Here is a 27,060-nt window from a genome sequence, read left to right on the forward strand (position 1 = left end):
CAGCCCCTCCCTTCTCCATGCAGCCTGCCAGTTTTCACATAACTTGTCAGGACTTTGTATCTCTGGAATTTCTCCTCCTCATTAAACTTGGCTGAAGTCGACCAGCAGATCCAAATGGTATTTGGTGGAAAAGAAGGCAGGACATGCTCAGTATCACCAAGAAGCCTCATTTCCTTAGGAAGTCAAGATAAAAATATGGAGTGCTGCAGCAAATACAGGAGGAGCCCACAGGCAGGTGCCGTTTATAAAAATACAATTAAACACAGTCAAGAGAGATTACATTTCAAGCAGATATATCCCCTTTAATATAAACAGAGAATTTAATTCCCCTGACTTTGATCCTAATGTCCAAGCCAGATTTTAAAGTGTTATCTCTGAAAGATAGCAGCTTATACTGGACCTGGGATGTTTTGGTTCCCTATGCAGACAGGAAGAATACTCAGCAGATGCGAGATGAGCCTAGAAACCTGCTAAAATGAAAGCACAATGCTCTGTCACAATCCTTATTGGTTTCACTCTGCCCAAACTGGCAAGAGCACACATGCTCTAACTCTGTATTGACAGGGTTGCCTTGTTATCCTTGAGTAGACAGTAATGTCTGACTCACTGGGGGTAAATTAAGCTATGCTGTGTCTGATAGAAATGATAAAAAATGCAGCCCTGTACTTTTGCTATTATCTGCACACAAAACATTTGCTTCCCATCAGAACTCAAAACTCATTAGACAGCTGAGATAATCAGAGCTCAGCACTGGGGAAGGCAGCAGCAAATCACCTGCACCGAGGCCACCTGCACGAACACTCCTCTCAGCTCAGAGAAATGCCCATCACTAGAATTTGCACAGGTTATTATTTCTCAAATTCATGTTAGAGCAGGTATGACCTGTAGGTAAAATATCTCAACTGTGAAAGCATCTGCATGCTACCCACATTAATACTAACACTGGTGAAGGCTCAGAGTCCAGGACACAGACTGATGGCAGCAGCCATTTGTATACATATGAAACCATGTGTCATTAAGTGACCTCTTTGTCACTGCTAACAGCAGGACTTCAGATGATTGCAGGTATCAAGCCTAATGACTGAAGAAAAATAGGCACAGTATGAGAGCTTAAATTCATGAGTATTGCCCACCTGGACAGGTAACAATGCCCAAGGATGGTAACAGTCAACGAGTTCACCTAGATGACTTACTCTTTCTTTCTCAGTGTGTCACTGCAGCCGCACCACCAGACCAAAGAATTTTTTACCAAGTCCAGACTTGTCCAAAGAGCTCAAGACTTGCAGAGAAATCTTCTTAATATGCAATTCTACCCTTCTGCCTGTAGAAGTCAGCTGCAGCCATTTCCATTATGCTCCAATATTAAACATGTGCTCTCACATACTGATGAGCAATAACAGATCTCGGTGCCACAGCTGAGGAGCATATCCTGAGTATCCTCTGCTGTGCAATAGCAGAGTGTTATCTGGTTCTCTTAAAGCCAGGCAGGCAAAATTTTAAAGCCCTCTCCCTACAACAAGGGAGATTCTTTTATACCCCAAACTACAGCAAAGTTCCCTTTATGTAACCATAACTTCGGGTTGTGTCATCTAAACTACATTTCAATTTACAGAGCACTGGTAAAACATTTTCTGCTAGACAGGACAAGAACCTTGCACATCAGACATAAGCATACAGATGAGAAGGCAGAGGCAGCACTGCTTTCTTTACACTTTATTCACACTGTGTTCCACAATCAACTTTGAGCATGAAGCCACTGCCCGGCCGCAACTGAAAAATCCATGCACCAGGAATCCTACTAAATGAGCACCATGGAGCCTTTACAGCTAAAGCTCTATCACTGTTGAGAGGTGCTGCAACAGTGCCCTCGAGGATCTTCATGGCAAAAGGAACATATCTGCTTCTTTCAGCCTTGAAATAGTCAGGTTTCCAAAACAAGCTCGTTAAAATACACAGAGAGGTATGCCCACAAGGACAACTGAGATAGGCTGTGCATGCAAACTATTCCTCTCAGGTGGAAATCTTGCATAAGGGGAAAACATAGGTTGAAATAAGCATAGAGAAACAAGCATGTATGAATGTTTTACATCCATTTTCTTCTCTCTCCTTTGTCAATTTTTCCCTCACACAGTATCAATGCAAAGTTGCTCTTCACAGGGACACAGTAATGCAGAGCCTCAGCGCTCAACATCAGCTCTCTCCGGCAGTATAATTTCCCAAGCTGCTTGGTAAGAGCCACAGCTTTTCCCCCTGATCTCACACCGCCTGTGAAGCTCCCTTGCAACTGCATCAAACCAGACATCCTCCCCTTTCCAAATAAGCTTCTCCCGCCTGACAATCTTGCTAACCCTGAATAATCAGATGAAGAGAGTGGAAGTTTGCCCTTTATCCAAACTGGTGCCAGCACTGCTCCAGGAAATTTCTTGGGTTGCGTCCAGAAATTGAAGCTCTGACTTAAACCAGGTGTTAGATGTGTCTGCCTTGCTGGGAGATAAAGTCTCTGCTCCTTGGAAGGACAAAAGGCTTTTCAGAGTTAAATGACATTCTACTCTGTTAGAACTATGAGCTGGCAATCCAAGAAATTTCCCAGCCACCCAAGGGCAGGGGTGTTGTGACATGTCTGGCACCCCTGCAAGGCTCTATGCCCTGTCCTCACCCTGAAGATGGACAGGACCACCTCTGCCTGACCCAAACAGGAGTCTTGCAGAAAAAAAGCAGCATGGAGCTGCAGCAGTGCCCCATCCCACACAGACATCAGCACCCAGGGCTGAACCTCCTGGCATCAGGTCCATGGAAAAGCCGGGGGAAGAACTGTGCTAAGCTGCTGGGCAAGGGCATGAAGCAGAGGTAGGTGAGGGATCTCAATTAAAGAAGGAAACAGCCAATTATACAAATGCTCTGCAGTTCAACAAAGGCTGCCCTACTGGCTGCAAGACTATTGTAGCTCTTTTTGACCTCCTCCAAAACCAGATGTTACAGCTCAAGGGACCACTCTGTCCAGCTCTGTTTTCCTCTAACTGTAATATATAATTCTCAGCAACTTTTTTTTTTCTTAACCTAATCCCTAGAAGAGATCAGAGGTTAATCAGCTTCAGGAGAACTGGACATCAGGGCTGTCAAGATTGTAAATAGCCTTCCTTCTTTTTTTTTCTTTTCCACAGAACAATTCTTTATTTTGCCAGGTAACTGTTTAACCAAAGACTGCAAAATGCTGTAAAGATAGTAGCAAGCAATCTTTCATTTCAGGGTCAAGCAAGTAGAGTGCCAGTACTCTCACTGGAACAATCTGGATTTCTAGGTCCCTTATCAATTTTCCCCAATTCACATTAAGAAGAAGTGACTCCTATGAAACACTGGAAGGCCAAAGACTTTCAGTAACTCTGGTGACTTTAGGTTTGCTTTGGCTAACTTCACAGCAAGTACAGCCACGGACTGGTACATAAGTACTTTATCAGGCAGCTGCACTAAGCCAGATAAAGCCAGGTAAAGCACTGCATTCATATCTCTACACTAAAAGGATGGCTCCTATTCAGCTTTTCCGGACTGGCTTGACCCAGTTCTGTTGCAGTGGGCCACAAGGATCTGCATTTTCTAATCTTCCAGAGTGAACCATTAACTTTTCTTATTTTTTTCCTCTTCAAATAGATCAAAAATCCAAGGATTGTCTTTGAGTTTAATGGGGAAAACAAGAACATAATATTACCAACTTTTGGTTTGGCTTATTATGTCTTTTTTTTTCCCTCATTTTGTCTGCTAGCTTATGTGGGAACCCACGTTTTTATTTAACAGCAGTTTTTCTGCAGACTGCTTTGAGATGTCCTATGGAAAATGGACAAATTATCCACACGATTGTAGTTTATGTATTATCTTACGGCCATGTAGGCTGTAAGATAAAGACTCACAACAATCCAAGTGACTTTCCTATTGCAACAGAAATAAGCAGTCAGCAGAGTAAGGAAGATGGCAAGGAGTAACTTGGGGAACCTTTCCTATCTAGGTATGGGAGATGTGCCATGTTTCTCTGCAGGCCTGGAGGCTTTGATCTGAGGTTATTAATTTTTCTGCAGAGGACACACAGAAAGAGCAAGACAGGCAAGCTCTAAAAGCAGCCCAACTTCTTTCATAAATCAGCAGGATACAGTATCCAGTTGTTTACTTAGCATAATTTTACACAGACTAGATTGGACAAGTCATGAAACACTGGGCACAAGAGCTGAGAAATGCTACTATTAAAAAAGGCATGCGGAAAACTTTCCCAAGGGATGCCAAGAGTGTGTGTGGGAAGAGGTAGGAGGAAGAAGCAGCAGCGTCAGGGGTTATAACAAACAGAAGAGAAGCAATTGTGTTTTTCCCTCAAAATCAGTTACTAAACTTTTCAAAGAGAAAAGCATAGCTGGAAGTGGAACACAGGAGTGACCCTGGAAACAACCGTGCAGCTGCAAGGAAAGGCTCCAAAGCAGTTAAAGCAGAGTCAGGCTTTAGGGTGTAATGCAAGTTAACAGCTTGGATGCAGGCAGATTTGCCAAGTAAGCTTTGCTAAGGTTTTAAATGCTACTTGCTTCACAAGAAAACAGATTCTTCTAAGTAAACAGGGACTGCTAAATCTTGGGAGTCATGGCAATCTTACGATCGTGGAAACCTAACAGTATGGTCAGTGAGTGGAAGGGATCAACATGGACTGAACACCACCTTCTCCAAACCAATGTCATAAAAGGAACTGAGCCCTTACAACAGAAAGATTAATGACAGACTACATATAATGCCTCCCTCACAACAAGCATGCAGCGTGAGATTCATCCTACATATGCAGATTTTGTAAAACAATTTTTAAAGTGCGCATATGCTGACAGCTTGCACCGTTCCCCTTTTACGGTCATTGGGCTCATTGAAACAAGGAATAAGAACAGCTTTCCATCAGTGAAAACCAGTGAGTGGGGTTTTTGCTTTTATTTGCTCTATACTCCAGTGAAATTTTTTCAGCCTACAAGCACTGCAGTTTTGCCCTTCGAAAGTGAAAAGAAGGCCTACTTGTGCACCATTCTGTAGTGATACCTATAGATCTTTAGGTCTTACAGTTCCATCAGTGCTTGCTTTAGTTCTGTAGATCTAAAGATCAGTAAAGATACAGTCTTCTAAGTATTTTCCTTATTTGTTTAGAAAGGAGGAAAAGTAGAAGAGGCAGGGAAGTTTTATGCACATCGACATCCCCCAATGTTTCAGGCAGAACTAACTAGTCATAATTTATTCAAAGATCAAGCTGATAGGCTTCAGCCCACCTCCTCTTCTCTCATCCTTGCCACCATTCTTTTCAAATCTAAAGAGAAAACCACAAGAAAAGATGAGAAGGATGAAGAGCATTTCCACAGTGCCATGTGCACTCCAGAGTTGTAATATTTCTTCCAATGCCTCGAGTCAGAGGTTATAATACCTCATTTTCTTCACGCCAACCAAAACATTTTAAGGAAAGCCTTCACTCTGACTTTGACATCCCTCCTGTGTGGATGATCAAAGCTTTACAGCCCAGAACTGACATAACTTCACTGATCCTGAGCAATGTGTGAATTGCAGAACCACGGCCTTGAAAACTGAAAATCTGGGGTGTGCCCACAGAGCATGCCAATACATTAGGTTTTCTAATTTGTTAAGCATTTGGCAAAACAAGCACTGGATCAGAGGTATCCCAGAAGAAAGGAAGTCTTGTGTCTGTTCTCAGTTCAGGTTAGTCAGAATAATCAGATATCCCCCATGGCACCGCTTGAATTTAAGCAGAAAGGCATAACACTGCCAATAAAACATGCACATAGGCACAAATCACCTACAGCTTCAAGCAACCACTCATCAGAAAACCACAATTTCAGTTTTGTGAAAGTTTCCACTCAAGCCTCTTTCTCCATGGGCATGGATATGGTATTACCATTAGCAGTGCATGACCACTCACTGAAACTGTAGCTCTTAAAGCAGGCGGAGAAGGTGAATTTGTGGCTGTGGTTCCCTCAGCATTTCTTCTGGAACAGTGCTAGGGGTGGAAGTCACTGCCCTCTCTGTCCCCATATTCTCTCCTTCCACTGTCCCAGTAAGTTGTGGTGAGCTAGGACCAGGATGGACCTGCATAGTTTGCCAGCAAAGGAGGTGTTCATGAAACAAATCCTCGAGGAACTGAGGCTATGGCTTGAGGATACAGCCGTCTCTGGCAGACATATCAATTTGAGCTACTGCCCCTTCTCCCTGATGGCCAGCAGTGGATCTTTTCCAGTCTCATGACACCTTCTTCATAGCAACCACACCAGTTTGCAACATCATGTGCTGAACTCAATCAATGAACCAATCCAGGTTATAAATAACCAGGGGAAGGAGAGGAGTAAGGGTATTTTAAAACTAGAACCAGAGCCTGTTCAATGATCCAGGTCACTACCTGACCCCAAGGCAGCTGTGCCGGAACAAGTGTTGGGAAACGGGCAAGGAACCAGCGAGCAAGGCTGGACAAGAACATCCTGCAACCACATCTACCATTGAGAAAATGGAACATGCAACAGGATCACCCATGCCTGGTGTTAAAAAGTGGAGCTGAGTTAGTACAACTTGGAAGAATTTACACATTTTTAGTCTCTGTGAGCCCTTTTCTTTGAAGCAAAAACACATGAGCTCCGCTGGTAGGAATGACAATGCTTTTAAGCCACATGGGGCTAGCTAACATCTCCAAACTCCTCCCTCTGACTACTCTTCATCCCCTAAAAAAGCACTGCATTTATGAGATAAAAGACAGTGCCAATATACAACTTGATTTTCAAAACCAGACAAAAATTACGGTAAGTTTCAAAACTTACTCCTGCAATATGAGCTTAGCCATACTAAAGACATAATAACGACAGCATTTTTCAACTGTTTCCTTTTCTCTGTGCAATCTCTCTATTACAACTGTTTGTGATTAATACATGCTATTAAAAACAGAGTGTGTGCAACAGAGCCCATCTTAGTATTATGGAAGAAGCCATTGTCATGCACAGTGCAGCAAGCTGCCCTGTGTAAAACTGCTGCACAGATGAATACATTTGCTGTGCAAAGAACATTCACTGTGTGACAATGTACCTTCATTCTTCTTTGGTTTCTCTGCTTGTTAACTGCAGCAAAAAAAAGCATTGCCTCCTCATGAAGGCAGCCTTTGAAAATCTTCAGCTGAAAACTGATCTTTATCAAGCCATCTTACAAAAAAGGAATATCTAGCTGTTGGCGGACACAACAGCTGGAGTTAGAGAGCTACAGTCACACTGCCCATCGATCACTAGAGATGAAGAGATAAGACTGAAGCTCTATCAGTTGACCTAACCCTGTCTCTTGCTTTCCTCCTCTCCTGCCTGTTTACCCATTACACGCCACCACCCATCTAGGACCTTGTGTCCAAGGCCATTTTTACTTGCTGCACCTATACCCAGACTAAGCTATAAAATATTCTGCAGCAGTATTCTTGCAGAAGTTTTGCTTATTATAACCATCCTGGCCAAAGACCCCCTGCTCTGTAAAATATACACATAACTATTCCCCCCTGTGTAAGACTGAGGAGCTCATAAGAATATGACAGTTTGAAAAGGCACAACCTCTCTCCAGAAGAGCAGTATCAGTTAAGCTTTGCAGATATCACATGGGAGTATCTCATCTGATTTTAAATTTGAAGCTGTTAATTTGTGAATGGAACTCTACATACCACAAACAGAGTAACAGGGAGAAGCCCATGCTTTTCTTCATCTGTTTTGAAAACTTAATTTAAAATGATTGCTTTTTGAACAGCATAAACTGCAAGATGCCCAAGGATTCAAATATAGGCATATATTTTTTATTTCTTTGACTGGGTTAATTTCCCCTCTTTCCCATCTAAAGCTCCACGGTAAATCCCCATGGGTCAGTTAGTATAACTACTTTACATTGCTGAATTCTGTTAGCAATCTGCTCATCATTCCTGCAGATGTTTCTGCTTTTAGGCTTCTTGGAACTACAAGAGACTCATTCCTTTGAATAAACATATGCCCTTTGTAGGCTGCAGATGCTCCAGGGAGAACACTGTCCTCTACACCAAGCAGACACCTCACCTTCTTTTTTGGTAAAAGCAAGATGATACTTTTCAGAGGAAACAAGTGGGAAGCAAGCAATCTGAACTTTTTCCCCCTCTTCTAAGAAATTTCTGAAAAGAGAGTGCTACATGCACCCAGTATGCCCTGGACTGGACAATGCAATTTTTGGAGGCCAAACGCCCCAGCACGCAGGTACACAGAAATCTCAGGCAGATGGACTGGAGAGGTCAGGTCCTGCAAGCAGAGAGCAAACATTCACATACAAGGACCATGCCTTTCAACAGAAATATGATGTATGCCTTATACCATCTCATAATTAAATTTTACACGCTGCTAATGAAGCAGAAGGTTCTTCTACTCACCTCAGTAACGTCCATGACTTTGATGGCTGCCAGCTGACCCGTTTTGACATGGCGACCCTGAGTAAGGGAGAGAGAGAACAGTCAGCACCAGCATCTCACCCATCCCTTCAGCTTACACAGAGCAAACACTTGGACAAGAGTTCCAGTCACTGGGTTTTCCCCAGCAATGCTAGACCCTTCTGATACTTCCTAGGAAATACCACAAATACTCTAGATGCCTAAAACAACAATAAATTTAAAGCGTTCCTCTTCAAATTTTAGTACCCATTTCTTTTTCTCCACATTAAAATGATGATTATCAAGTACAAACAGGTTATATTCACTGCTTCCCTTCTGCCTTCTGTTTACTTTAGCAAAGCTCATCATCAGTAATGACAGTTTATCAACATGCCAGAATAAATTCCACATGTTGCCCGTTTTATCTGTACGAACCAATACCTAGTACCTAGGTGATATATTACATGCTTTACCTAGTAAGCATGGTTAGCCCATGATGAGGGCTTAGGACATTTCTCACTGGTTTGGCCTTTCCAAGAGAAAAAAGCGGGGTTTCTGCAAGGGATGCATCAGACCTGCAAGAGCTCTCTTTGCTTGTCTCACAATGGCTAGACAAGAACAAGATGTCCTCTCCCTTCAGCTACACCATGGTACGGGTACAGTTTCTCAGTACAGCTGGAGCTGAGTTAATAGATCCCAGCTCCTGCAGCAGGGAGCTCCTACCCTTCCTTCCTCTGCCTCCTTCCAGCCTCCTGTCACATATTTCTCCCAGGAGCACTGAGCTCCTTCTGGCACTCATTGTATCATATGATAAGCTGATTGAGATCACTAAAATGGCAGAAAGTTAACACAGAAAAAGCAAACTGTGGGGTGGGGCAGGGGATTGCAGTCCAGGAAATTAAACGGGTTTGTTCTGCAGTGAAAACAGAGCTGGAGCCAGCAGGATGCAGATCACAGGGCTGGGAGGCAAGCGGCATGGCAGGCCCCTCCAGCCCTGGTGGGCTGTAACTCGCCTCAGCTGACTTCTAACAAAAGCCTTTTTCTTTCCAGTGTATGTTTACATGAGGTAGAGACATCAATTAGCTGCTGTGTACTTTTTTCCCTCCACAAGCACTTAGAAATGGTCCCAATATTGGTATTTTCCAGCTCTCCGCTTAACACTCAGCAGTGTAACACCCAGCAGTCTATCTTAAACCAGTCAAACAGCCCAGGCTTCCAACCACTTTCCCAAGCACCATCTCCAAAGGTTCTTATCTGCATCAGTCAAACTTTCTAGCAACAGGTAAGCCCATTAAATGTCTTCACTTTTATCACAAATAATGATAAGAACACAACTGAACATTTAAGTGAAGTCACAGTTCCTTTATTTCTCTCCACACCGATTTCTGAGTTTCCTAGGCAGAAACCCGTATGACGGACGTGAATAGCGCATTTTCTGCCTGGACTAACATTAACCTCTTTACAGGGTCTTTTGAGACTGGCACCCCAGAACTGAAGCACCCCAAACCACTAGTCTCTTTAGAGAAATCCTCACCCTTTCACACCTTATGATACCCTCCATGGAGGTAATGGCCAGGCATTGCTGGTGCATTCAAAAGGATGAAATGCTGCAGAATTCACTGCCTCAGCTTTCTTCCACAACTCCTCTTGCGCTTCACTCTCCCCCTTACTAACCAATCCACGTGCTTTCTATAAATACATTACTGAGCTCGGGCTTTTGCTTGCTCTGTAAACTGCCTTTACCACAGGCACTTCTTTTTACAGCTTGGTCTCAAGCTGGTTTTGATTTTGAAACAAAGTTAGGGGTCCTAATGTGTGCAGTAGCCAAGACTGACCTCACCTTGACCTTACTACTTCTTGAACCAAAGTCTTTCAGCAAGCCCACGAGATTTCCAACTCCAATTTCCCACCCTGGACGTCTGCCTAATGACAAAAGTCTGTGGTCTTCTCCTCAAGACTTACCATCCCACATGGAAAGGGGGGAAAATGGCTTATACTGAGGTGAAAAATGCCTACTCTCAGCTCTGTCCACATTTTCCACAGCTTTGCTGAAGGAATTTGAAAGCCCAAGGACATGGGAAGTACAGTTTTAGGTACAAAAAGAATATGCTAAAGATAACAGAGAAACAAAGACATCTCTGAAGAAAAAACCCTCACAACACTAAGGAGGTCTGAAGAGAGAAACTTTTTTTAAAAAGCAGTGAAATACAGTTCTCCATTCATTCTGCAGCAAAGTGGAGGTGCTAAAATGGTGGCAGAAAATACTCAAGCAAAAAATGTGGCATGCATAAGAGCAAAGTAGCAGGACAGGATGCCATTTTCATGGAATTTTTACTCTATTTGTCTTTTTAAATCTACTAACTACTGGTAGGCTTGCTATTTCCAGAGAGACACCTAAAATTTCCCAGTGCTCAACTTCACAGCTTTTCTGAAGTCAATGTTCCTCCCTGTGAGACTGGCCCACTCAGGATGACTAATGTGCACCAGCCCTACCACATTTCCCCTGCAGCTTTACGGGATCCTGCTGGTGCCTCCACGAGTGTCCCTATGAAATCTGGGGCCAGCTACAGCAGAACACAGCTACTGCTCATGTTTCACTTTGCTGCTTCTGGGAGAGGAAAAGCTTCTACATAACCCTCCTAAGGGACTGAAAGCAAGGGAACTGCAGAGTGTGGGAAGTGTGGTCTGCTCAGTATCCCAGACCAAATTTAAACCCTGGCCACTTCAGAATATTGTTTAAAATTACTCCAAATACCCTTTTCGTAATGTATGGAGCACTCATACTCTAAAAATCTGCAACATATGGGGAGGAGGAGGGACGGCCTGCATGACATTAATTTATATGAGAGAGGTAAAAAAGACATTTGAAGCCACATTCTTTTCATTAAAAATATTTTCAGAGGGCGGGAAAAAACAAACACCACAAGCACAGCATATAAGCATGAGCAGAGTATTTGTTTGTTTATTTGCTTAACAGCTCTGCTCAAGAACAGACCTGTCAAACTATTAGCATGCTGGTATAATTTTGCTTGCAACATGAAATGGCTAAGCATTCCCATTTTGGAAACCAATCATCAGATTTTCACGGCCAGCGTTTGCTTTGGAAAAATTTGTCAGTGTTAAAGAGAGTAATAATAAAATTTGCAATGTGGTTGAACGTGAAGAAAGAGCTGCAGAAATCATCGATGGGAGAAACCCTCTGAATTCAATCTCCTGGGATTCAAATTTATTCAAATTCTGCTCACAGGGCACTTTACAAATGCAGTAACCATCAAGGCTCCATCCAGACACCACATCTCAGCAACAACTCTCCACTGGGATAACATTTTCCATGCAGAATGAAGCCTCTGCTTTAGTGCAGTGTGGACACAGTCCCTCAGGGCATCCAGGCATCCCCATCCCCATGGCAAGGCAGAGCTTCTTGCAGCTTTGTTTCTCCAGGCAGATTGTTAGCAATTACCATTTAGATATCTGAAAAGCTCTGCAATATTGCAAAATGCAACCCATGCTAACTGAAAACAGCAGGTTCTTAAAATATTGCTAGGCACCAAATATCAGAGGCTGAGGATCACAAGATACTGTCCCACAGCCAGAATGTTGTGTGGATATGAAATGAACGATGAAGACAACAGCAGCCTGGAAGGATCTTGCTAAGGATAAGGTGACTGTCTCCAGAGCCAGTGGACTGAGGAAGCTGCAGAGGTTTTTTCAGACAGTGGCACAGCAACAGGTAGAAAAGGCTACGTCACCCTGGGAGTGAGACTTTGCCTCTTACTGGGTTTCAGCATGGTAACCACAAGAAAACATCAGCACTGTCAGCTTGTCCACATGGAAATGAGATTGCCAACGCATTCCCTTCATTTAGACCACACTGCAATTTTATTCACCAAAATTTCTGAACTACTTCTTGTCTCTTACACATTCTCCCCACTTTTCTCTCCCTCATTTCATGGTTCTATTCATATTAAAGCACTTGGTTTATCCTCCCAAGTAAGCGGCCTAAGAATATTTTTAAGAGTGCTACTTGTACCACTGCATTTTTAAATGGCCTCTTGGGATGAGCAAGTCAATGGAATTGAGACTGCCAACCTCAAATCTTGTCCTCTTTCTTCTCATGCAGATGACTGCAAGTTCATATACATAGAGCTGTAGTTCTTCTCATCAACACAGCAATACTGCAGCATTTAACTGGATCTTAAACTGAATCCACTACTTAAGCACATTCCTAGTCATGTCTGATAGCAATATGGTGTTTATTTCTCATCTCAGTGGGCTTTATGCATGTTGAAAAGCAGAGGGGCAAGGGGAATCCGTGGTAGACTGCCAAGATCTGCAGAACATAATAAACTTCAAGTCTTCCCACACCCTCCAAGTCAGTTAATACACCTACTTCTTGCCTCTTTCTTCCTTTGCACACATTATTACTGTAAAATTTTTCGTTTAGAAAGGTTCAAAGGCAAGTGGTGTTATGTGCTGTTTTTCATGGTGCTCTTTTTCTCTTGTGCCTTAATGTTATCAAAGAACTATGCAAATTAAGTGCAAAAGAAATTCCATCAGCTAATTTACCTCTTTTTCCCACCCCCCACCCCCAATTACCCAAGATATTTGTGTCACAGTAATGTATTCTCCTACTAACACAGTTTCAGACCTGCGTATTAATGTGCCTCTGGGAGACTGCTCCCCACCTAAATGGCATGGAAGCAGCATGTGGGGCAACATCACACCTTAAGGAAAGAATGCACCATTTGTGACCCATTACTTGCAAGTTTGCATCGTCCTGTGCACTATACACAATTAAGTCTTTGGTAAACTTCTCCCAGCTCCCAGTATTCTATGCTGACAGTTGCAGAAAGAAGAGGAATTGATTTGAAAAAAACAAACGAACTACTAATCCAATTTCAGTTGCCACGCTGCACACAGAAGGAGCAGATTTAGACATGCCATCAAGTGAAAATACCACAGTACCACCTCTTAGTAGTGAGTGCTGTACAATGCCCTGATGGCAAATTTAACTTTCCATTTCGCTTCCCATTCAGTTGACTCTTAACTCCTACCAGCCTGAGGCAAGAGGCCATGAAGCAATATTGCTACTGGGTTGCACGCCCCAGTGCAATAAATGATAACTTATTATTCCAAGGCATGTTTACCATCAGCTCTTTCTGTCACTTGGCAACATAGAAAGTTGTAGACTGATCAACTTTGCATTGTGAAAACTTGGACTCTACATGGCATTTTTTTCCACCCCCTGAAAAGATCAGGTCTACCCTGTGAAAAGTATTGGGAGTAGTGCTTGTGGAGGAAACAGAACATATTTTTGACAGGCAAAAAGACAGAATGACACAAAGTGAAAACAACCTCCCTGGTCAAAACCAAAAACTTAAATAATAAAGTGTTCTTAAACAAAAAGTCTATCTAACTGCATTTGTAGCCAAAATTATGCTATTCCTACTGATACAGCATTCTAATAATCATATGCTCCAGCAAAGGAGATGAATTTGTAAACAAAAAGGATAATGTTTATCTGGCATGAAAAGTAATTCTAGAATAAAATTGAGCAAAAAAAGACTGAGTGTAAAAACAAGGAAAATCATTGCAGAAATACATGAGAAGTCATCCTGTTAGATGATTTCTAAACCCAAACCAACCAGAGCTGTTAAAGAATGTCACTGTTGAAGTCAAAGACAGGACAGAGCTCTTGTGTTTTCCTTCTGTCTAAATCTTGACATCAAATGCCTGGAAAGCAAAACAGAAAATAACATACTCTCTATCCTGCTTTTGATATCCACAGGCTCACTAGCTGCCTATTGAAGAAATAATAATGACAATTTACTCATGCGTAGTACTGCATTCTGTGAAATAACGCACAGAAAGATACACAGTTATTATCGGTTTTGTTCTTCTGCGCACAGAGTGAAAAGATGTTTCCCACTAGGAAGAAAAAAAAAGAGAGTTCTATTCACTGATTTTTCACTTTGATTCCTAGTTTTGTGGTAGCTTTCCCACTGTGAAAGATGCTGGATATACATTATCAGAGGCATTTCCTTCTCCCAAACAGCTCATTGCCTAAATAGGAAGAAAGGAAAGGGGAGGGGGGAGAAAGGATGGTGGGAAAAGCATGGCAGAAAGCCACAATCTAACTTTCCCAGGATAACAACAGGTCAACTGCAGAGCTCAGTCAGAAGGCATCTCTGCTGACTCCCAGCACACTGCCCAGCAGCCCACCTCCCTCGTCACACCCACCAGCAGGAGATGTTTTGGTCTGATGGGAGAAGACAGAAAGAGAACTGCAAAGGCAGGCAGTTCTCTTGACAATTCATCTGGAAAACAACACCGATTCCCCAAGGAGCTTTGAAAGATTTGCCCGAGGCCTGACGTTCACGCTGGTTTCAGTTCACAGCCACTGAAACACTTCACCTGGCAATAGATTAAAAAAGATAGCAAGAGAAGGGGATGTTGCAGGGGAAAGGGGAGGGTAAGCGGAGTGCAGCTGTGCAGTTTAAGACTATGGATGGTCCTTTATTAACCCAGTCATGTCAACTGCAGTCCATTCAGCCAACTGGGATCTCTTCAAGACTGCACATTTCCTGGCTCAAATGGCACAGAACATTCCCTTACCAAGTGAAGGCTACAGATTTCCCTGTTTTTCATTCCTCAAATACAGAGCAAGAAAGGCTGACCAACACTGGCAGCAAGGCCACCATGCGTTTTCACACAAGGCCACAAAAACTTCAAACACTTTTTGGAAGATATGCTGTGCTGAGTGCTGCCCCCCTGCCAGACATCCCAGTCATCAGCTGGGCACTGCATCAAGCCCTGCTGCTCTGTAGGTGACCACCACAGCTTCCTGCACCACACCAGATGCTTCTTCTAAAGGGACACTTAAGCTAACTGGCTTGAGACCCCAGCCTGGAGGATACCCTCTCCAAGAGCCATCCTTGAAGTCATCATCCCATTCTTCCAGTCACCACCATGATGTGTCCAGATTTAGGGACCTTTACTGAAACCACCATCACTCATTTTCTCTTAGAATAGAGTCTGCACCCTCAGCTGTCCAAAAAGAGAAGGCCTTTAATAATCCTTGTATTTTTTTCTGGTTTTAAACCTTCCTAGATGATTTAGTTAACACACTACTGAAAAACACAAAAAACCCCCAACTAACTAAAACAAAAGAAAATAATTAAATCAGAATAGAGGCATACCTCCCACGTGGACACAGTTGGCTTAGAGCACATTTGGCTTCCTTTGGAAACATCAGCTAAAATCAGCTGGCCCCCATTCAAACCTTCACCCTACCTTAATGGTTTTACCAGTCACTAAACACACCCCTCCTAACACCAGTTTGTCTCTCTGGATGCCTTGCAATGGTCTCTTTTACGAAGAACAATTTCTTTCTGGCAACTATAATTAAAAATGAGCCAGATGGAGAACATCAAGAAAATAATTTAGATCAAGATTATAAAACATGTACTTGTAGATACAAAATTACATGGTCTGTTAATGCAGACTGCTGCTGATTTCTCATCTTACACCTTGATAGGCACTTTCACCACAAAACTCTTTCCACAGAGTCTTGGCCACTGCCTGAAGGAGTGTCAGGTCCAGTTTGGTGGCATGGCCATAGCAAGTCCCTGCAACAGGGACTGTGTTACTCAGGTTGAAGGGAACCACCACAAGTGACCAGAGCAAGCCCTGTGTCTGCCACATAGCATGAGAACCCCCCCAGACCAAGCAGGGCCTAAAGTGACCTACCAAGGTCCCCACTTGGGTGGACAGGGGCTTTAGAACAATGCAGGTGCTTTTGCAGCTGAGAGAGATGGCAGATAAAGGGCAGAGTTTCTCCATCCCTTCTGCAGAGTGACATCAAATTAAGCCTGGATGAAGAAAGCCTGGGGCTGCTTCTCTTTGTTTGACTGCTTTTAAAATGAATTCATATTGACATCTAATCATCACCCTGGAGGAGCAGAACTTTCCAACTGAAAGGAGCAAGTGACACCTTTTGACCAAGGCCCTCTGCATACCCAGGCAAGTCTGCACCCATTTCACTTTGTGCACGCTCACCACCAGCTTGCAGAGAAACCACCTCTTTGCTGGGCACACCTCTTCAGAAAGAGAGGGTGAGATGTCCTTGACAATTTTAAATATTTAGGCACTGAGTACAAAGAAGTGCCATGAAATATGTACTTTTCTTTGAGGAAAGAAAAAATAATAATCAAACCCTAGTTAGTCCCTGCCACTCCAAGCACCGCTGCTGTTGTAAGCAGCCTGCATTCTTGGTGAGGCATTGTCAGAGGTCGTACACCATGACAGAAGGAAAAATAAGCCCACACACACCCTACCAGCCTTGCTGCATTCCATCTACTGTCACAAGAGACCCGCTGCAAGAAATGGGTGACAACCATTGCCGGGCAGCGAGAGGTCAGTGTCCCTCCCTGGGCAGCATCCAGCAGTCACAGACAACAAGTGTCCAGCTATGCTGCTTCAGGTCCTGCTGCCTGAGGCACCATACCAAAATGTCCAGCAGCCTCCTGGAGAGCAGCAAGGAGGGGAAATAAATGGAAATCAACTTTTTCTTTATTTCAAGAATGCTAAATGGATGGGGCAATTGTTTTGGAAGGCACAAAACCTCACTGTAAATGCAGAAGACAGTGGGAAGGGAAAATGGTGGAACTATTGCCTTTGCCTTTTTATTTCACTTTTTACTATGTTTTTGGGGTTGCTGCTGCACAGAGGAGCTCAACACACACTGCCCCACACAGCTGTCCCCATCAAGAGTGCCACCTTTTGTCTAGCTGCATCACAAGATGCTAACAAACATACTACATGGGGAGGAAATGCTAGCTTAATATTAATGAGGGGCAAGGGGAACTATTTCCATGTAGACCTTCCCAGCAGAACAACACAGCTGAGCAGAGCAAGGAAATCAGGCTGTGTAATGAATTTTATTTCAACATGAATGAAATTAGAGATTTCACATTGGCAGCCTTAAAAAAAATCTGGAGCATTAGCATTAAAGAAGGAAAGTTAATGAACTCTTAAATGTACATTTATTTAGATACATATATACGTTTTTGGTTTTTTTCAAAGTAAGTTCCAATCAAACTGTTAATACTTCTCCAGTGCTATCCCACACAACAAAAAGGGCTGGAATCGCATGGTTTTGAACTTTTCGCTTTTCCACCTGAGGGGAGACACTTCATCAAGACTTGTGGGTCCCTTCCAACTCAGGATATTCTATTATTTGATTCTCTTTCCTTTAGCCATTACAAACATCATCAGTGACAGTTTTAACTATATCTCCTTGCCACTATGGACTAGGAAGCCAGCAAAAATTGCTGAAACCAAAATACACCTTGTAGAGCACAAGACATGCTGCAGAAGGACTACAGTAAGAAGCATTCTTGAAAAGAATGGGGACCATGCCTTATACTGTAACCCCATATATAAGAACAAATTCAGAAATATTCTACCAAGTTGCTTGTAAGCAACATTTGGCCTAAAGTTTTATGTTTTAATTAAATGAGGACTCGCACCAGGAGACTATTTCCAGCATTTTTATCTTCTGATAACCTGCCAAGTACATCTGTGATTCTAAAGGGAAAAAAAAATCCAAACCACCTTGTCCTTGAGAAACTGGCTGGATGCCAGCGAGTGATCTGTAAACAGCTTTGTGTCCACACAACTATTTTCAAATACTCAGGCAGTATTTTCAGACCTCCAACCATTTCTGCTTTGTCAGCAGGAGTTTGACTCAGAAATTTAAGCCTGTACTAACAACTCTTTCTATACCAGAGTCAGTAACAACAACTCCTCAGTCTCAGCAATTACAGAGTCATGTAATTATTTATGTATTTATTTATTTATTTAGCAAAAGAAGGACCAAAATAAATGCCATTTCCTCTCTGTTGCTACCTGGGTAGTATGAAAGTTGCATTCCCAAAGCCTGTGGCCAACATGTTTATTATGTGAAAGGGCCAGACGACAGAAAAGCCATTATGCAACACATTCAGCTCACAGGTTAATCCATGGAAAAGAACGGCATTAAGGAAATGGAGGCTGTGTGTTCTCCAATAATGATTTTTTACCAAGTACTCAGGAACACACCAAGCGCCTCACAAAAACTAGTCAAAACACGTTCACCACTCTTAAATAACTCCACACTCCAGGCTTCCACAGACCAAGCTGTGGCAAACAAAAAGGGAAAAAAATTCCTTGGGAGAACTTGCAAAGCAAGGCTGCAGTACTGCTGCCACTGCAGCTGGTCCTTACCTGCCTCGCTGCGAACTCAGGGTGCAAATAAAACACAGATTAAGCAAAAGTTATTTTGGTGCAAAAGGCTTTGTTAGGTTTCTTTCTACAGGAAGAGTCAGCAGATCAATACCTGGCTCTGAGCCTGGCGTCCCCAGCAGAATTTTGGGGGTTTTGGTCATCTGTTAGTCTACACGACAGCAGGGCTGCTGGCAACAGACAGGGTACACCTTACTCAAAGAGAGAACAGGATCTCTGGACAGCAGTTAACAGGGCTCATTGAAAGAGCCTTGAACTCGGTTTGAAAGTGGAAAGGGATAAAACCAGAGTCATTAGAGATCAGCCTGGGAGAACCATGCCAATGTTTGAGCGTGCTACCAAGGTCCTTCAGTCTGCTGTCTTTGTGAAGGCTGCAAATGGATGTTCATATGACAGCAAAGACAATGGGTTAGTGGTGTTTTGGAAACCACAGAAGTATCTGAGAATGGCCCCACAAAAAACAGGGCCCATGAAAAGGTAGCAGAATCAACTTACCAACTGAAGCACATCTCCATCAGTGTACACAGCACGGGCAACAGACAGGAGTAACTGGAAGTTGTCACACAGCAGGAAAACTGTTATAGAGTTGCCATCACAGAAACACAGTGCGATAACTCATACAATCGGAGAGCTGCAATGGATGGCTATAAACTGTTCAGAAGAGACAGGCAAGGAAGGAGAGGTGGTGGGGTAGCCCTCTGTGTCAGGGAGTGTTTTGACTGCCTAGAGTTTAATGATGGTGATGACAGAGTGGAGTGTTTATGGATAAGAATCAGAGGGAAGGCCTAGGCAGATATCCTGGTAGGAGTCTGTTACAGACCACCCAACCAGGATGAAGAGACAGATGAAATATTCTACAAGCAGCTGGAAGTCATCTCGTTATCACTGGCCCTTTGTCTCATGGGGAACTTTAATTTACCAGACGTCTGCTGGAAATACAACACAGCAGAGAAGAAATAGTCCGGGTGGGTCTTGGAGAGTGTGGAAGATCGTAACTTCCTGGGGTAGCTGGTCAAAAGTGGGCAGCTAGGGAAGCTGCCCTAGTAGGACTGCTGTTTGTGAGCAGAGAAGGACTGGAGGGCGATGTGATGGTTGGAGGACTCTTGAGCAAAGCAATCACAAAATGGTAACAAGTAAGGGGGAGGGCAGCAGAAGTGCCACTTTGGCCTGTCTGAGAAAATAGGGGACGAAGTCCATTGCGAGGTGGCCCTGAGGGGCAAAGGGGTCCAGAAAGGTTGGACATTCTAGAAGAAGGAAATTTTAAAAGCACAGGAGTAGCCCATTCCCATGTGATGCAAGACAAGCTGGCAGGGAAAAAGGGTGGCCTGTCTGAATAAAGCGCTTTGGATGGAACTTAGAGAAGAAAGGAGTTTATGATCTTTGGAAGAAGGGGCAGGAAACACAGGAATGTGCCAAGAAAGCCAACAGCACCCTCACCCACATCAGCAATAGTGTGGTTCACACCTCAAATCCTGTGCTCTGTTCTGGGCCCCTCACTACAAGAAGGACATTGAGGCGCTGGAATGTGCCCAGAGAAGAGCAACAGAGCTGGTGAAGGGTCTGGAGCACAGGTCCTGTGAGGACCAGCTGGGGGAGCTGGGGGTGTTTGGCCTGGGGGAAAAGGCTCAGGGGACACCTTATTGCTCTCTACAACCACCTGAAAAGAGGCTGTAGCAAGGTGGGGATCAGTCCCTTCTCCTAAGCAAACAAGTGACAGAGCCAAAGGAAATGGATTTGAATTGTGCCAAGCGGGGCTTAGAATGGATATTAGGAATAATTTCTTTGCAGAAGGTGTGGTTAGGCATTGGAACAGGGTGCCCAGGGAAGTGGTGGAGTCACCATCTGTGGAGGTATTCAAAAGAAATGCACATGTGGCACTTGGGGACCTAATTTAGTGGTGGACTTGGCAGTGCTTGGTTAATGGTTGGACTTGATCTTAAATGTCTTTTTTAACCTAAACAATTCTATGGTTTTAGTCCCCAACACACACACCTGCTGTCGCTGTAGGTAGGATATACACTGAAGACTTTTTTAATATTTCTATTAAAAACTGCACTTTAGGAAAGATAAAAATCTCTTTTCTCATGACAGCACAACACATACAAAACTATTATTCAGCTCATGATCCAACATCAGACATTCCTGCAAACCACAAGTCACTGCTATGGACCCACAACTGCCATTAGATGTAATATAAAAATTGCTAGTCAGAAAGGCCAAGCTTTTGGTTGTAAATCATTTGGTAAACTGGAACAAATAAGACAACTTACTCTTGCCCCAGACTGCAAAAGAGGAGCAAGGATCAAAATTCAGCTGAGGGGCGTGACTCATACTTTTGTAGCCAGTTATAGCCAGGCAGTTTAGACCAGCATCACTGTCCATGAAACCTCTGTAATATTGCACTATCACTGTTGCAGCTAGCCTGTAGTTGCCAAATAAATTTGGTCATATCAGACTCTCAAAACATGTCCTCAGATGAGGCAGGGATAGGTTGGATTCAAACCTAAACAGAGACTTCACCCAATTACATTCCATCCTAAGCTGCAGACATCTCACTGGTCAAAGAGCTGGGTAGTGTTACAAGCAGACCAATCAGCAGTTTAAACCGAGGTGTTTCAAACCCCCTATACAAACTGGGTTCAAATAGTGAAATTCTGTTCTCACATGGATCTCTGAGAGTGAGTCGTCCCTGTCTCTGACCACCCACCCCACATAACACGAGGTAACTCCCGGTAATGCTGCACCACTTCTCAGGTGGCAAAGAAAAAGAAGAACACTGCACCCACATGGGCAACAAGTTGTCCCTCTGGCCCTGCAAACATCTTGGCAGCCATGCTCACATGAACAGAAGAGGCAGCAGGGACACTTTTCGCTGAGGACCAGAGCACAACATAAAGGAAGCAGACAGCGGACCAGCCCTGCTGATGACTACAGCAGGCTGATCATCTCTGGGCCCATCACCTCATCTCCCCTAAATACAGAAATGGGAACCTATAAACAGTTCACTTGGAAAGTCCCAGCCCCCTGCAAACAAAAAAAAATATTTCTCCAGCAATCATTCAGCCCTGACTCAGGAGCGCCCTACACACCCAAAGTTTCCATCCCCAGCTGGGTGGTTTCCAAAGAGGCAGTCATGAAAGATCCCATGTCTCTGCTGATACACTGGTATCTCCAAGAGCAGATGCAGCTCACTGTGAAGGACGCACCCAGACACATCTGGACTGCAGCACAGCTGGAGCCAGCACACTGCCTCCTGCTGCATGTGGCTCTTTGCAAAATAACCAGTTGTCTCAGTTACTGCAGCTCAGAGACATGAGGAATAGCCTGGAAACCTCCAGTAAGTTTTTGGTTAGAAGTCACAAGTGCAAATACTGCTTAATCCCACTTAGAATTTAAACCTTAAAAAATTTTAATCCTGAAAACATAGATATGCATAATGCCAAAGCTGTAGCCAAACATAATCTTTTACTTTTCATTCCACCACTTCCAACCTTACAAAAAGGATTGAAGGGGGGGACTGGAAATAAATAACTTTTTTTAAAAGTAGAAGCCTTCCACTTGTTTTAGGGTTTCTGCTCAGTCACTTTCCTAGGACGTATGGAAACTACCTACAAAGTTTGAGCAACACTGGCTGAAAAGCTACCCATCATTTAAACAAATCACCACTTGAATCTGGAAAACAGTTGTGTTAATCAGGTACTCCGACCAAACACTGCAGCCATGACCTAATTACATTATGTGGTATGGTGGTGCAGAACAGCAGTTCCTAGAATTAAGCAATCTTCCAATTAAGTGTCATGCACTGAAAACAAAATTAAATCAGCTGTGATGCTGCCCTACTACTTCTACTCCCTTCTCCCATCAGGGAAAGAAAACAAAAGTCCTTTCCACCAGTCTGAATGTTGTATCACCAGCAGGACTGGATTTCCAAGATGCTGGGGAGGGGTCTACACACCCCAGATGTGCCTGTCCCAAATTACTCCACTATGAGGACAGCTGTACTACATGTAAATTGTAATAAAACTGGATTTACAAAAGTTCCAATGCTTTTAAAGTTCGCCTTATAAATTTACAGTTACTTGTATAATTACTGAAAAAGCATTACAGTTTATTATAATCATGTGTCTGCACTGAAAACATGAAGATGGAATGCTGGAATAGATTGCTTAATTATACAGTGCACAGCTATTGCAACTGCTGTCAAAGTAGAATTCAGAACAAGTCCAAGCACTTGTTTTGCAAAACACAAGCACAAGCAATAGTTAACACTTAAAGCAATTTCACTGAACCATGAATCACCAGGCAAAGCATGTACAAGACAAAATTTAGCCCAAAAGTGCTGTCAGTTATGGGCACACAAACGGGCAGACGCATATTTATGAAGTGTGGGGCGGCCCCATCAAACACACAGACAAGCCAAGGGCTGACTATGGTATCACTACCTGACCCTGAGCATCAGTGATCACTTCACAACCCACATCACCGACTCTGAGTGAGAAGACCCTGATAAAAGTCAGAATCCCACGCCACCCACCAGCCCAGTGGGTGAGGTTGCTTCACCACCCAGGGAAACTACTGACATTCAGGAACTACAGGGCCCAAAGGAAAGGAAAACTGGATGCAGCCAGCAAAGCACAACCCTGGCAAAGTTGTTAAACTCTGGCTGGAATGCTGCTCCACTATCACTGAAGGTGAAAAACACACCAAGAGTCATATATGTACATGCCAAAACACATTTTCCATCGTCATTCACCTCTGCCTGACTTTGTCTGTGGCAGGGAGGCAGGCTCCCACAACCAGCTCTTTCCAAGGGAAAGCCAGGGGCTTTCTTGCCCTCCCAAGGGCACCTATGGGGCACCCAGTACATACAATCTGAAGGAGGACAGTCAGGTCCCCATAGGAACACAGGTCTGTCCCAAAGGTCTTATTCTATCCAGATCAGGGCCTGAGAGGCTGTTTTAGTGGGGAAAAAAAAAAAAAAAAACAAAAAAAAAAAAAACCAAGTAAAAAACTCAGGGATCTTATGCACTTTCTCATCATCTAACTACAGCACATCCCAAACTGAGATGCCTGGAAAGAAAATAAACAAAACAAAGCTCAAAGCTGCCAATGAATTTCCATCTGAAACATCAAGAAAACCCCCAAAGCTTAACTGGATGTTATGCTGGGCTTGAGTTCAAATAAACATGAGAATTCAAAGCTGGAAGCATTTAAGATGCCCATATGGCAGAAAGAAGGGAAGGAGCTTGTACCTTCCACCAGCAGCAAGGTAGAAGGACTTCCTTTTCTGGCTTTTGCCACAAACTCTAAGTGCAACCAAGAAAGAGGCAAAGCTAAGAGATCGGAGATAGAATCATCAAAGATCCAAAGAATTAAAGATGAGGAGCTCTAACATCCAAAAATCCACAAGAAGTACAGAGCAAGGGTTCCTCAGTGTGAAAACTAATGACTGGGACAAAGAAAGTAAGCAGACACAAGTTAGTGGCAAACATCAGCACTCCGTTTAAGAAAAAAATAGCAAGTGCTTGGTTTTACTTTAATGGATTTTGATGACTCTGCTTTTTATTTTCAGTTTTACTATCACTTCAGTAGCTTGCAAACTATCTTCTATAGAAACTTGAAAATGATAATGCTTGGCTTCCATTTAGACTGCTCATTAGTTCAAGAATTTCAGGAGGCACTATTCCAGAGCAAAAAAGTATAAGAAACCAAACACTTTTCCACTCTGTGAATAAGTCTGTAGCTAAGGGAGGTTTAATCTACCTAATAATGTGTTTGCCACTTGCATTTATAGCTAGTACTGGAATCAGCGAGTAAAATTCAACAAGAGGTGGCGAGCGAGAAAAGTGAAGTGTAGTTGACTGCTGCATTAAAGTCTTCAAGAATCATCCTTAGCTACAGTACAAGCAATTGAAAATTAAGAGAAAAACTGACTAGTGGATATTTGAAGTAAATCACTCCAGCCTTCCAGTCTTCATTTTCATGTTCATTGCAGGCAGAAATTAATTTGTTTTTCTTTTATGCTTCCTTTGAATGTGTCACACACTTAGCAAAAAGTACACCCTTACTAATGAAAAATTTTAGCTGTCTCAGGATAGAAGTCATATGCAAGCCTCTGCCAATACCTTCCAAGCAAACAAACTAGAGAGATATATGATATGCTTAAATGAAGTCTGATTCCTTCAAGGAAATCCACTTAAAAAGAAGGCCTTTGGGCTACATTTCTCCTCCAGCCGCCCTATGGAGGAGACCTGAGAGAAAGAGTGGGTCAAAAACAGAGAGGATAGATGAGCCCCAGGGAGGAACCAAGATGGAGGTCGGCAAATCTGGCTTGGCACAGCTACCCTAGGGAGCCACGCCAGTTACAGCCTTGGCAGAACTCTGGGAGATAGGAGGTAACAGCTGTAAACAAAAAGAGACTGTTTTTACTGCTGGATGGGTCAATGGCAGGGAGCTGAATTTATGGCATGTAGGTGCAAGCACAGCCTTATCTTTCATCTCTTCCTCCACATCAGATCAGTACTCCCAGCCATGAAGACTCCCTTCATCTCAGAAAACAGAATCTCAAGAAGAGAACACCTAATAAATAAAGTATTGTTAGGATTTCATTTCCCCCAGCTAGAATCACCTCGTGAATGATGAGCAAAGCCTTCCTTTCTTCAATCAAGATTACCTGATACTGGATCCCATGTGACACTAGGACAATCTAAAAATCATCTGAGGGAGGAGAGGGTGGCAAAACTCTTCAAGCCAATGGAGCTTCTTTCCTATCATCTCTGTTCTCCTTGAACATCCAAACTTGGACAAAGAAATCTTTCTCACAGATATACCATGCCAAAGGAGGTGGCACCCCCTCCATAAAGCTAGAAGAACCGTCAAAGCAAAAGCAAGGAGGGAGGAAGAAAAAGAGGACTTCTTCCAGCACCATTAATCCTCACAAAAGGTCCCTGCCTAGTCACTGCTAGGAAGTCAACACACAACAGCAGGCCCTTACATCAGGCAAGTCCAGGAAAAAAGTGTGCACACAAGAGATTATAAGGGTGAGCAAAGGCCAGCATTTAGTAATCCCATCTACCATCCCAACCTGCTTTTGTGCCTTTTGCTCAGGGGAGTCTCCCCTTAAGAGTGCAAAATTTCATTCCTAATGGGGGAAAAAAAACAGTGCCTCCAGAGTGTTGGTGACTTATTGCCAATATAAGGGTAAGATAATTTGGTTCCTCAAAGCTAGATTTATAGAAGGCTTATCCATTTAATGATGCCATTAAAGAGAGTTAACGATGATTCTCTCTACCACACCTAGACACAGACACTTCCAGGACTGGACTCTACTTGTCCTTCCCACCACTTTGGCTGCGATGGAAGGTTGTCATGAAAATACAGGTACCTCAAATTCAGTGGGGCAAAAAATAGGGCCTAATGTTTGAAGATGGGAAGAAAAAAAAATTCTGTGTTGTCTGCTGCAATGTCCAAAACTTGCTTCTCAAGTCTACAAAACTGAGATAGTTAAGGCCTTTGAAAAAGTACTAGTAACAAAAAATTTAAAACTTAAGTAACAAATATCCATTAAATGTTTTCACAAAACTCTCTAGCAGACCATAAGCTCTCTGCCAAATTACTTCTGAAACTAACAGCTGTACCAGAGGACCTCTGCACATATAAAATTACTTGAGGAGAAATTTCTGTACACATTTAGATCTTAGCATTGCTACCATTTTTCATCCAGTTCATACATGCAGCGGCAGTCTAACCCAAACAGCATCTGCATTTCTACCCTTGCGACCACTCCTCTAATCCTCAGTTTGCAAATGTTTCTTCCTACTCTTTTCAAGCCTTATCCTGCCAAATCTGCTACCTTAAAAAATCGTTTTCTTGTACCACCTTTCACTACCTCAGATGTGAAGCATCCAGCAGGTAAAGAGCACACATTTGCACCTTGCCTTTGCGCTGAAAGAGAAAAACATGCCAACCATCTCTTTTTCCTGTAGCTCTAACATGGCTTACAAGAGAACACTGAAGCATCAGAAAGGTCGTCCCATGAACAATGGGCCTGGGGTTGGAAGACAGCATGGAGATGTGCACATTGCCAGGATCCAGTAGAGTGAGTTTCCAGGATAAACTCCGGACCTTGATCCTCCCACCGTACCCCCCCATTTCCAGTTTTCCAGTTTTGCCATGAAAACTAGCAGAAATTTCAAGACATAAATTCAGAAGGGGATTACTGTCTTGAGCAATTTGAGGCACATTGAAAGAGACACATGAACACACATACAAATCTGGGGTGTCTGTCACCACAAGACAGTGGGAGATGGGACAATGCATGTCAAGAATAGAGGTCTGGAAGGAGATGACACATT

At 43.2% G+C, this 27,060-nt stretch overlaps 1 protein-coding gene across 5 annotated transcripts in view; it reads right to left on the minus strand.

Moving 5' to 3' along the window:
- Window positions 1-27,060, minus strand: part of MAP4K4 (mitogen-activated protein kinase kinase kinase kinase 4) — a 161,346-nt gene that overhangs the window by 73,976 nt on the left and 60,310 nt on the right. For all 5 annotated transcript variants that reach the window (XM_084225699.1, XM_084225698.1, XM_084225697.1 and 2 more), the window contains exon 3: window positions 8,426-8,482. In XM_084225699.1, coding sequence (XP_084081825.1) covers window positions 8,426-8,482 — 57 coding nt within the window. The remainder of the gene's footprint in view (window positions 1-8,425; window positions 8,483-27,060) is intronic.

The sequence above is a fragment of the Fringilla coelebs genome, assembly GCF_963513975.1.
Source record: "Fringilla coelebs genome assembly, chromosome: 2".
NCBI lineage: Eukaryota > Metazoa > Chordata > Aves > Passeriformes > Fringillidae > Fringilla > Fringilla coelebs.